At 38.3% G+C, this 13,423-nt stretch overlaps 1 protein-coding gene across 1 annotated transcript in view; it reads right to left on the bottom strand.

The window, feature by feature from the left end:
* The window catches only part of INPP4B (inositol polyphosphate-4-phosphatase type II B), a 917,092-nt gene that overhangs the window by 440,184 nt on the left and 463,485 nt on the right, over window positions 1-13,423 (bottom strand). The window contains 1 exon segment of the mRNA XM_078148459.1: window positions 422-540. Within this exon segment, the coding sequence (XP_078004585.1) occupies window positions 422-540 (119 nt within the window).

The raw sequence follows: 13,423 nt of genomic DNA, 5'->3' as shown, positions 1-13,423 counted from the left end.
GGAGAAGGGGAAGGATTAATGAAAGGGAGAGATCAGAAATGTTTGTAAAATAAATGATTGAAAAAATACCCAAGCATTCCCACTATTTTAAGCCATAATCCATGTTCTGGTACTTTACTGGAAAACTCTCTGTCTCTGTTAGTGAAAATATACCAGAGTCTGAAGTGGCAACTTTGTTTCATGTCTCCTGTCAGAAAGACAGACTTTTCATGAAAAGGCAAGTTTCATTTCCAGTTGTTTACCTTGTTCAGTTGCCAATAAGCACCTAATATCCTCAGGTACGCCAGGCTTAATGGTAAGCTTGGTCGTGTAGCTAAATGTTAAAGCCTGGGGCTTAATTCATCTCAGCTGATGTCTGAAACCCTAAGGACAAAGCACATGGTCACCACTAACTGACCACAGGAACAGGCAGCACACTCACCTCAACAGTCTCGGTGCTGGAATACCTTGTCACACTCTGCTCTTCTGGGTGGATTACTGAGATCTGAACCAGGGTGTTCAGCTTGCAGTCCCGGGCAGGCGCCCCCAGATCCTTGCATGCTGGGCCCGGCACATGGAGAAGAGAGCAAAGAAAAGAAAAGAAGAACAAAACTCACACCACGTTCTCCGGGAAAACTCTGCCCCAGGATGAAGGCAGACTTCACTATGGCTCTGGATTAAAACCTCCAGAGGCTCGAGCCGACTTTGCAGAGGAAGTCCCTTGGAAGTACCTTACAGAAATAGGAAGTCACATGCTGCCGAGCTGAATTGAGATCTCATTTCCACTAACCACATTTGCAGCTCATGCAAGTCTTGGCTGCCTGGGGAGAAACAGTTCTGATGTGTGACTCCACACAGGCTCTGTGTTGGTGGATAACTTCACAGCTTCTCCTTCAGTTTTAGCTAATTAACCATGAAATCCCATGCTTTACTTCTTACTCAGTCATCCCTTTGAAAAAAAAAAACAGGGAAGCTTTGTGCTAGATTGGAGTGGTTTTCATATCGCTAAAAATCGGACACGGATACAGTGGATCCTATGTGGTGACAAGACACCATTGACTTCTTGGAGTCTTAACTACCAAATAGGAGAAATCAAGATCTTATTCCTTCTCCCTAGAGACTGGCAGCTGACAAGAAAACAGACTGCTCTGAATTGGGTACCCCACTAGAGAAAGTGGCAATCACTATAGGAAGAGCAAATCTATAGGACTTGATAATATTTTTGATCCCTCTTAGCTCCAAAACCTAGGATTCTTTGCTTTTAAGTTTGAACTTTCTTAACTTTCTCTTAATAGAAAAAAAAAAGTTCAGTATAAGCTCCTTAAGGGAAGGAATTTTTCCCCCTTTGTTTCTGTCATACCTAGAAATTTTTCCCTTTCAGGATCCAAACAAGTCCCAAAACAGGAAGGCTGATTATTAATTTCTGACCAGGTAACCCAAATGGCTAACATCCTCTAATGACAGAATTTGTATTATACACAATGGCATGTATATATATGTACTTCTTTCTCATATCTTCTCCCTCATTTTCAGAAGAAAATTAAGAAAAATGGTGGGTTTTTTCCCCCATATCATTTTCCTGTCTTTCCATGGATACCGATTTCTTTTTTCTTTTCTTTCCTTTTCACTTTGAAACAGCAGCTGCACTGTCAGAAGACTTTTCTCTTAATGGAATACAGTCTGTCCTTGTCAAGGCAGGGTTAAGGGGTTTTTGTTTGCTTTTTTGTTTGTTTTTTACAGCTATTAAGTGTCTGAGGCCAGATTTAAACTCAAGAAGATGAGTCTCCCTGACTCCAGGTCCTGCATTCCATCCACTGCACCACTCACCTATGCTATGATCAACTTTAATAGACTTAGCTCTTCTCAGCAATAAAATGATCTAAGACAATTCCAAAAGACTCATGATGGAAAATGCTATCTATATCCAGGGAAAGAACTACAGGCTGAATGCAGATTGAAATGTAAACTTTCTCTTCTTTTTTCTCCTGGTTTCCCCCTTTTGCTAGATTCTTCTTTCACCACAGGCTTTAAGTCTCCTTGTTCCCGGCTGGCATGGGAAGAGGGGAGAGAATGAGAATGATTCAGATCCCACTCCTCTTGCTCCAGCCAGCTGCTTTTAATTCCTCCATCACCTTGCTCCCATTTTCCCTGTGCCAGCCACACAAGGGATTTTAGTCTCACTAGAGTACTATGTCCAGGAACAGATGCCACTAAAGGACTTTTATTCTCAACTCATGTATATGTATATGTATATGTATATGTATATGTATATGTATATGTATATGTATATGTATATGTATATGTATATGTATATGTATATGTATATGTATATGTATATGTATATGTATATGTATATGTATATGTATGTATGTATGTATGTATTTTTGACTCCATGAGAAGAATACATAAGCAGTGAGCTGAAGATATAAAACCTTCCCAGTCCCCTAATACACACTGAGCAGCTATCATATTCAAGGCATCGCTCTAGGTACAACAGAAACAAAAGAGAAAAAAAATCCTTCTCTTAAGGCACTCATATTCAACTAGACTTTTTTTAATCAAAGTTAAGAAAATACAAACTTAAAATCAAAGAATTTTAGGTCTTGGAGTTAAAAGGGATCATCAATGCCATCTTGTCCAAACCCTTCCTTTTATAGATGAGTAAACTGAACCCCAAAGAGTTGAAGCAGCTCATGGCAGGTGACACAGGTATGGGGCTGAAATTTAAGCCTAGATTTCTATGATTGCAAAACCACTGCTATATCCACTTCACTACCCTGCCTTTCCATGACCAGCAAATCCTCCCTCTTATATCTTTCTCCAGTTCTCACAAAAGACAGACTAGTGACGATGGTTTGCCTAGGGAAGATTTAAGCAGGTCTTGGCAATAGTCCAATATTTGAAGAGATCTCACTAGTAAAAAAAAAAAAGGAAGAATATACTATTTGTTCTGTATAACCCCAAAGAGCAGAAGAAGGAGCCTTGAGTGGAAGTTACAAAGTGGCAAACTTAGGCATCATATCAGGAAAAACTTCCCCATAATTAAAGCTACCCCAGAGTAGAATGGGTTAGTTCTGGAGAGTTTTAAGTAAACACTAGATGACTATTTGTTAGGTATGTTATAGAGGGGCATTCTTGTTCAGGTTATGGTGGACTGCACAGTCCCTAAGGTCCCTTCTAGATCTGAAATTCTGTGACTCTATAATAAGTTATGCAGCAGTAGTCTTTCATCCAACAAAAAAAAAATGCGGTGGCATATCCAAGAACCAATGAAATCCTTCCCCCTCCTTTTTTTTTTTATCATAAATACTACTTCAGGTCATATGTTTTTATCAAGAGACAGAAAGTTAAGCAGGTAGTATAGAATCCTATGGGGAGCATATTCCCACCCAAATCCATTCTTCCTCTAAACTCAGAAAACTACTTTCTCTGTTCCAAGCTTTGTTCCAACGGAACAGCAACCTTGCTAAGGTCATTACAGAGTTCCTTTAATGTTTGGTTCAAGAAAACTATAATATTTTGAAAATATTGAAACAAATAGTCATTGCATCATTCAACATACTCAAATCTTTCCAAGTGATTTGTCTTTACAAGATTGTTCCTTATTGTGTAAATGATTCTGCTCACTTCACTCTGCATCAGTTCATATGAGTTTCCCTGAGTTTCTCTAAAACTATTCCTTTTATTATATCTTATGTCATAATAGTATTCAATTACTACCATAATTTATTTGGCCATCCCCATGATTCCACAGGACCAATAATGAAAAATACTACCCCCTCCTAACAGAAAGGTTATGGATTCAAGATAAAGAATGAAACTTTTGGCTGTAGCCAACATGGAAATTTGTTTTGCTTAACTATACACATTTGTTACAAGGGTTTTGTTCTTCCGGTGGTTGTGGGTGGGAGGAAGAGCAACTAAATTCTTGCTAATTGAAAACAAACACTGTTTTTCAATTTTTCAAATGAAATGACCTCAAAAAACAGCAACAGCTCAAGATTTATAAAGCATTTCCCTTACAAAACCTCCATGAGGTAGGCAGTACAAGTATTAGTACTCTCATTTTACCGGGTTAAATAACACACCAGGTTCCTAGTGACTGTCAGAGTCCAGACTAAAACTCAAGCCTTCTGACTTCCAGACTAGATTTCTTGCTACCACAACACTCTTAAGTATGCATTCATGATTGTTTTGATGATTTCCTTTCACTCAACAAGAATGTTACCTCCCAACTATCTTGGCTTCCTACTCACAGCTAACTTCTCTCTCCTTTTGCTGAAAATGCTGTCTTTTGACTTTGTGAGTAACATGCCTGCCTTTGTTGCCATCTGTGTGGACTCTTCCTGTGTGTAGCTCTCCTCTTTAGGCTATCATGGCACCTTCATTCAAAATGAGCCACATCAGTTCTGATGTTACATCATGTAGGGGTGGGAAGAGTGGTTCTTCCCCAGAAGGAAGGAGTCAAGTTCTATCAGGAAGACCAATATGAAGACTCCCTTCACATCCTCAAAGTGGAGTCAATCTCTACTCTCTGGAAACACAGTACATATGCCCAATTAAAGTGCAAATAGAAATATAAACACATGCTTTATAAATTGACCAACTTAGGCAAAGAATCTAAGGGAAAAGTATCCAAATTTTGTGCTACATGTCATGGTCAAATGTTCATCACTCATAACAACTCTTGTTTAAACCATCCAGTTGGAAACTTCGAAAAATAGAATCTCAGAGGTAGAAAAGATTCTAGAAGTTATATGGTCTAGTCCCTATGTGAAGCATGAATACCCTTTTCAACATCTTTATGACAAAGAGTTATTAGTCTTTACTTAAATACCTCTGACAAAGATGGATTCACTACTCTCTTGAATAACCTATTTCATATATGGGCAGCCATAGTTTTTTTGGAAGGTCTTCCTTATGTTGAATTGAAATTGACCTCCTTGTAACTTCAACCCATAATTCCCTAGTTATTTCCCCTTGAATCAAGCAGAATAATCTTAACTCTTCTCTATGCATTAACCCCTGAAATATCTGAGACCTAAGAACATATTCTCAGTAAGATTTTTGTTAGAGAGGCTGAATCCCTCGAGTACTTTGTCTACCAATAATTATATCCAACTTATCATGTCATAGGATTCTCTACTGCACTGTTCCCTAATTGGTTCATATGTATGTTATTTGGCTTCCCTAATATATGATCAACCTTTTTGTTAGCAAAGATAGTTTCTTTTAATATCTTTTAATATCTTCTCTCCCTCCATCCCACCCTGTCCACTCATACTTGCTATGGACAAACAGTAAATTTCACTGGTTGAAATAAACAAGGTGAATTAATGACATTACTACTGTTTAGCCTCATAAGTAAGAGCTAGAAGCAGTAGTTTTGTTGCCTTTAAGATGACTCACAGCAAAACACTCACTGTATTTTAGAAGGCCCTTATTTAGTCTTCTTAACACATATAGACACAGAGCAATAGCACCTTTGGATCTACTACAGCCACCATTTCAACTTCTTGGTGTAATGGTGTGCCTCAGTGAGATTTCAGCAAGGTCTAAAGGGTAGTGGGAGCAGTCAGGGAGGAATATTAAAAAAAATAAGGAGAAAGGCTACAGATACAAAAAAAAAGTGTCTCATGTCTTAGAAAGTATATGTGGCTTCAATAGTTCAACTGCATATGAAAGCGACAATGGAGTTATATATTACATGCATCTTGCTTATCAATTGGGGAATGTTGATCAAACTGTGGTATATGAATGTAATGGAATACTATTTTGCTATAAGAAATGATGAACAGGCTGACTTCAGAAAAACCTGGAAAGATGTGTATGCTCTGATGCTGAGTGAAATGAGCAGAACCAGGAGAACATTGTACGCAGTAACAGCCATGTTGTGCGATGACTAATATTGATAGACTTTACCCTTCTCAGCAATACAAGGATCTAAGACAACTCCAAAGGCCTCATGATGGAAAATGTTATCCACATCCAAATATGGAGTTTGAATGCAGATCAAAGCACACCATTTGCTATTTTTTTCTTCTGTTGTATTTTGTTTCCTCTTTCTGGTGGTTCCTCCTTTGGGTTCTAATTCTTACTTACACCATCACTAAAGTGAAAATATGTTTAATAGGAATGTATATGTTTAGCCTATATCAGATTACGTGCTGTCTTGGGGAGGGAGGAGGAGAAAAATTTAAAACTCAGAAGCCTATGGAAGTGATTGTTGATAATTCAAAATAAATTAATCAAAAAAAGATTACGTGCATCTTCATGATACCTCAAAAGGAGTCTAGGAAGTATAACTGGCTGAATCACAACTAATCATCATAAGCCAAGGAAGGCTCTCTACCTGAGGGAATCAAAAACCAGGAAGGATTACTGAACAAGGAGAGGTTAGACATCTACTCCCGGCAGCTGGGTGGTACAATAGACTGAGTGCCAGGCCCGGAGTCAGAAAGATGAATCTTCCCCAGTTCAAATCTGGACTCAGACATAGCTATGAGACATGGGCAAGTCACTTAACCCTGTTTGCCTCAGTTTCCACTTCTTTAAAGTGAGCTAGAGAAAGAAATGACAAATCATTCCAGTGTCTTTGCCAAGAAAATCTCAAATGGGGTTATGCAATGGAAAAACAACAATAACACTATAGACTTGGAGGCAACAATCTCAAAGCTGAGGTCCTAAGGGGATAAAAGAGTTGTGTCTACCAATTCTAGACTAAAGAGCATTTCTCTAGCTATAAAAACAAACTAGCACTCCATCTGAAAGGGCCACTAAAGACAGTTCAGTACCACTCAGCCAAGTCAAAAGCTGATGGTGGTAAAAACCTGCATCTGCCTATCAAAGAGCAAGCTCAGGTTTGGGTGGATCAACCTATTCAGCAGAGACACTGTGTCTTGGAAAGAGCCCTGTGGCCTAGCCACATTCCTTGCCCAGTCTGGAAGTAGCATCTCAGAAGCAGAGTAGCCTGCCTGACCCAGCTCAGCCCAGTCCAGCAGCGGTAGCCCGGAGGCTGAGGTACATGTCTGGCCCAGAGGGCACCATTCAAACAGCCAAGCAATGTGTCTATTTTATCCCAGAAGCAAGCAAGCCCAGTGAGCAGCTGGCACAGTAGCCAAGTGATCTGTTTGACTCTGCCCAACAACAGATTGAATCATCATTGCCATACCCTGCAAGAAGCAACTCTAGTTGCTTTGTTCATTTAGCAGAAATTCTGCATCCTGCAGAAAGCCAGCCCAGGGAAGCATCAGAATGACTCCATATCCAACAATAAACTTTAAGATGAATCACCCAGAGAAATAAAAGATATTGAAGTCCTATTGTTCAAAAGTTGTAAATTTCCTTGACCACATGTATTTTTACATTTATTATATTTCTTACCTCTTCATATTATCATATTATTCTGCTTCAAATTTGTGCTCACCCACCCCCATACCCAGATTCTATATGTATTTGTGGGAGAATAAGCCCTAGGGATGAAACACTTCATAACTACTGTTATATTGCATCATTTCAGTAAATGGCTTTGCTAAAAACCTTAATCTACTGTCTGATTACTGAGGGGATGCACACTGGTGGGGGCTTATGAGCTAGTATTAAGAGGATGGGCATTTACAGGGTTACTCCTAGAATGTTGAATGTAACAGCAGCCATCCATCATAGCACCTAATCTGCCAGTGCCAGTGGGCGTTAGAGGAATGAGCCCAGATGAGTGTTATGCTGGCATCCCCGTTTGCTCCTTTCCTTATGTATCAAAAAATAATTCTAGATTTGGGAGTTAAGAGAGAGCTTGGTACAAATTCCAGCTTTGGTACTGACAACTAAAGGATAACATACATAAGATGACTTGGGCAGATCAGATGTGATAACATAATGAAAACACTTAGCAAACTTTAAAACATATAAATATCAATTCTTGTTGTTTTAAGTTATCCAGGTTTTTATTCGACTCAATCTTCAAGCAGACCAGCTATACTCACATAGGTAGCAGTTCATCAAGTCAAAAATAAGATTTCAACACTTCCAACAGCTAGCTAGGAATGGAACAACCATTGGGACCCACCTACAGCAGAGCACAGTTGATGAAACCAAAAAATTTTCAGGAGAAGGAAGATGCTCATTCAGATTCATTGGATGCACATGTATTTGTTGAAATTATAATATCTGTGAGTACAGATAATTGCAGCACAGTTCTAAAGGGAAAATTGTCTTTCATTCCATTTTCAGTTTGGGAGACATTCACTTTGGTCTTTTTTGTTTGAAAAGCATCAGGTGCTTCTAGAATATGCCAGGTAGCCCCAAAGGATGGTATAAAATTTTCACAAAAGCGAGACATGAATAGAGACAGAATAATTTAGAAGTAAAGCCACTGGCTCCAAATCTCCCTCTTTAGGTCCTCCTCTCTTTATATCCTTCTTTGACATTTTCACATCTCCTACTTAACTTCCTATTTCCATTTCTACTCCCTTGGTACCATCACTTAGTGGGAAGAATTGTTAGGAAAAGGAGGAAAGGAGGGAGAGACAGACAGAGACACACACAGAGAAAGAATGCCAGAGACAAAGAGATAGTGAAAAAGAGACAGAAATAAAGAGAGACAATGACAGAGACAGAGAGGGAATGGGAATTCTCAAAATTTGTGCTCCTTTCCTTTCTCCAAAATAAAATCAATTCAATAGTTATTAACTATGTGTTATTTGTAAGGTACCATACTAGGTGCTTACAATACAAATATAGAAATAAAACTATCCCTGTCTCAATGACAGTGTATTATAACATGGCTTTTACCAAAAAGCCTGAATTTGGAGTCATGGGACCTATTCAATCTCCCTCTGCCACTTACTACCTATGTTACCTTACTGAAGTCATTTGTTTTATCTAGACCTTTAGTTTCCTCATCTGTAAAATTGGGGGCTATATTAGATGACTCTCCTAACTCTAGAATTAAGATTCTATGATCTACAGTTTCCAGAAATGAAAGGGAGTCACCCACCAGAGGGTTTTAGCACTGGTAGACCCAAGGCTTAGGAGGAATATTTTTGTAGGTGAGGAAAAGATAGACTGGAGAAGCTTTGAGCCAGTAGTTGAATACTATGACAAACATTTAATTCTTCAAACATTCATTATGCACTTATTGTATCCTGATGTCAGCAGGCGGTACTATGGCAAACATAAAATGGTCCTTATGCTTCAGAGGTTTACATTTTGCTGAAGGGGGAACACCACATAAACAGAGAAGTAAATACATAGTTATATGGGGAAGGGGGGCAGGGCAGACGCACTAAGAACTTGGGGAGTGGAGAGAGAAAGGAATCAGGAAAGGACTCATGTTAATTGTGGCACTTGAGTTGAACCTTGAATAGATCTAGGTATTCAAAAAAAAAAACGGAAGTGTGGAGGCCAGGTGTTCTAGTCAATCAGAGGTATGAAGGAGACAGAAATGTTGTATATGGGAAACTTCAGGTAGACCACTTTGGTTAGCACGTAGAGTACATGAGTGAATAATATGCAATTATTCTAGAAAGAGAGCTTAGAACCACATCTGCACCAATGGGCCTGAGACTGGACAAGGAAGTTGGCAAATAAATTAAACTCTCTGTTAAGGTTAGTTATAGGCAATCAAATATGCTGCTTTGTATGAAATCGACTATATCTTCCTGCAATAACCATCCCCACTACCCTCACAACAGCCCAAGGTTATACTGCTTTTTAACACAGTTTAATATGCTTGACAATACAAGTATTATTTCTCCATTTTAAAAGTGAGGAAATTGAACCACAGGGATGTTAAGTGGCTTGTTCAAGGCTACATAACTATAATAATCAATGATGAGCTATTTTAATTATGAGTTATTTTAACTTATCCAGATATTTTAACTATGAGTCTCCTCCCTCTAAACCAGTGGTTTCAAACTTTTTGGTCTGAGAAATCCATTACAATCTTAAAAAATTTATTGAGGACTCCAAAGAGCCTTTGTTTATATAGGTTATATGTATCAATATTTATTATATTAAAAATAAAATGAATAGCTTATTAAATATTCATTTTAAATCATTTAAAAATAATAAATGTGTTAAATATAATTTTTATGAAAAATGACTGTATTTTCCAGAAAAAAAAGTGAGAAGAGGGGCATTGTTTCACATAATTTTGTAAATCTTTTTTGATATCTCATTTAATGTGGCTAGATTCTCATATCTGTTTCAATGCTATTCAGCCTGTTGCAATATACTGTTTTGGTAGAATTATTTGAGACTAGCTCTCACACAAATATGTAGCTGGAAAAAGGAAGAGCATTTTAATAGGCAAATAACACTTCAATATTATTATGAAAACAGTTCTGACCTTGCAGAATCCCTGAAAGAGTCTTAGAGACCCCCAAGGATCCTTAGACCACACTTTGAAAACCATTGCTCAATATTGTATCTGATTTCCATGGTTTTTATCAGTTCAATTTCTTACAGAGATGACATTTACATATTGTTATGGTTTTCAAAACGTTTTATGAACTATACCTGATTGGACCCTCACAAGAACCCTATAATAAAATATCATTATTATCCCAACTAGGTAGATAGAGAAACTGATACTTAGACGGTTAAGTGACTTGTCACTTACTTCCTACACAGCTGTGGCCAAGTGTCTGAGCCTCATCTTTTTTTTCCCCCCCATAAAAGGAGGGTGTGGAATTAGCTGGCCTTTACCCTTCTTTCTAGCTCTGAAGCTACTATTACCCTGGCAAGATTCTAATTGCAGTTCATTCTCTTTTCACTACATACAGAAAGCAGAGAGCTTTATCTGGAATGCATCTACCCATCTGAGGCTTTACAGTTAGCAGACACTCCAAGCAGGGATGTCACAGAAAAACTAGTGTGCATTTACTTAGGAGGATGGCCAAGTCACAAAGAGGCACTGTGTCAACTGTTCAGATGTCCTTGACTGGAGAGAGGGACTGGTCCCAATCTTGCAATTCCAATCTCATCAAATCCCCCTGCACCATCTGACAAAGGTCTCCTTTCTTGCACTGGCTTTTGTGACACAGCTGGGCACAGAGGCATCTGCTGCCCTTTGCATACCTCTGCTTCTCCCCAGCACACTCTTGGTTCTCTTTCCTAACCCACGAAGCCAAGCAAATTGAAAATTTTCCTCCAACTGCCTAAGGGGGAAGACATTAAGGATATAGAATCTGGAGACTGGTGATTTCCTGGAACACAAAATTGGTTTCACCAACACATAGCTTTAGGGGAATAAATTCTGTCCCCTTCAATGGGATCATTCTTATCCCACTTCTGCCAACAGAACTAGAAATTTTCTAAGAGCTACAAATGTAACAGGCTAGGAGGTAATATTTTATGAACCCCCTTCACATTCTTAATATTCTGTTGAATGCCTCGTGCAGGCTGCAGAAATAAATATATTAATGCTGAAAATAAAACCTACCATTCTTTCTTCCTTGCACTCAAGAAGATTAGATGCTGGTAATCAGCTGAGAAGCCAATTTGGGATATATGTTTAAGGTTCATAAATTATTAGGTCCCATTACTTGGTTTCATTGTTATCATTCTGTACCTGTGATTACATTTAGATTAAATCAGCTTACATCATATACGCAAAAGTATCTGTAGCATTGTAACAGCATGATTGCCCTGTTAGATAATTTAATTGAAGGTACAACACACTCCTCTGTTTTCAATTTCTCCTACCTTTTTGCTCTCCATTCATTCTATTTATTACCTTGCCAATCCTAACCAACCCAAAATTCCCACAGCTCCAGGGTACATAATGATAAAGCTGACTAATACATAGTGCTTTAAAAATGACCTTTTTGGATCCTCCAAACAGTGGAATGGTATCTCTTTGAGAGTAGGAACTATTGTCATTTTTGTCTTAATACTCCCAGGGCCAAAGACAGTGATTAGCACATACTAGGGACTTAATTCATGCTTCCTGAGTTGAATTGTACAATCTCATAAAATAGGTAATTACATGTTATTATGCTTATATTATAGATAAGGAAGGAATTTTAGGGTCAGAGAAGCTGAGTGACTTGTCCATGGTCAACACAACAAAATAAAGGTCAGAGGCAGGATTGGTACCCAGGTCACTCAGAACTTCAATAGATAAAGATGCCTCTTCAGTTAGAGTAGCAAGGGTAAGTTCAAGGGATATAGGGTCATGTTCCTGACATACTGTATGTTCAAAAATAATTTCACATTTTTTGAGTCAATGACAAGAATGATGATATAATGTTCTTCTCTATGCCAAATCCTGTAAGAATCTTAGCAGACTGGCATTCTTAGTTATTCATTAATTCTGGAACACACAGACAAAGTTAAACCTTAGCAGGCCAACACAACTATAGCTGGCCAAAAAATTTCAAGCAGCCCATGGAAAATGTAAAGGAAAACATCCTCTACAATTTTTGTGGGCCCCCTAAAACCCTTTGGTGCACCCATGGACCACAGGTTGTGCCTTACGGGGAATATGGCTACATCTCAAACTATATAGATTTATGGTCACTAAGTAGGCATTTATTTTATATTCAATCTTCATCATCTAGATAATCTAAGCTTTTACTAACTCCTTCTGAGCATGTTTACCCTTCTCCTCCTCCTTGGATTTTAACTCTTTTGTTATGTTAATTTGATGCTTTATTTTTTTTCATTGGAAATTTCTCCCTCAATTATGTTTTGGACTCTGTGGTCCCGATCTGTTTTCTGGCATCTCAATTTCCCTACATTTTAACATATGAGCTCTTGAAGTCATAATTTGTATATTGATAAGACCTGGAAAATTAAAGGGGTCATGAAAGTGACAAACCGAAGTTTTGCTCATAAGTAGATAACCATGTACTCTTTCCCTCTTAACTGCTTGTGTGGGAGATTTTAATTAACACACATACTCCCAGAGTGTGTGTAGAATTAGCAACATTAGCAGTGTTTGTTGTAAAAATAAGAACAAATATTTCTAAAGTTAACGTGAAATAAAATGGATAGGAAAAGTAAGAATTTTTTAACTTTTGTTTTGTCTTTCAAGTTAAAGGAAATTCTCCCCCTCCCTCAATTTCCCACTTTTTTCTCTGACCTTTCTCCCTCCCTCCCTCAATTCCTTTCTCCCTTCTCCCTCTCAATCTCCCACTCTTCTTTTCTCTCAATTTTTATGAATCTTCCTCCACACCTTCCCAAATTTTCATTCATTCTCTCTCTCTTTCCCTCCTTCCCTCCCTCCCCTTCTCCCTCTCTCCTTTTCTTTTTCCCTCACAATCTCCCTCTCTCTCAATTTCTTTCTTTACACCTCCTGCTTTTCTTATCCCTCTCCCTAGTTCTCTCCCAATCTCTCTCTCTGTCTCTCAGTTTTCCACTATTTCAATCTCCTTCTCTTTCAATCTCCCCCCTCAAGCTCTCAGTTTCCTCTATAGATCTTCTCTCTCCCTCTCTCTTT

This window comes from Phascolarctos cinereus, unplaced genomic scaffold, assembly GCF_003287225.1.
Source record: "Phascolarctos cinereus isolate Bilbo 61053 unplaced genomic scaffold, phaCin_HiC Scaffold_9;HRSCAF=440, whole genome shotgun sequence".
Taxonomy (NCBI): Eukaryota; Metazoa; Chordata; class Mammalia; order Diprotodontia; family Phascolarctidae; genus Phascolarctos; species Phascolarctos cinereus.
Note: the sequence above shows the minus strand (reverse complement) of the source record. Positions and strands in the feature narration are given on the sequence as shown.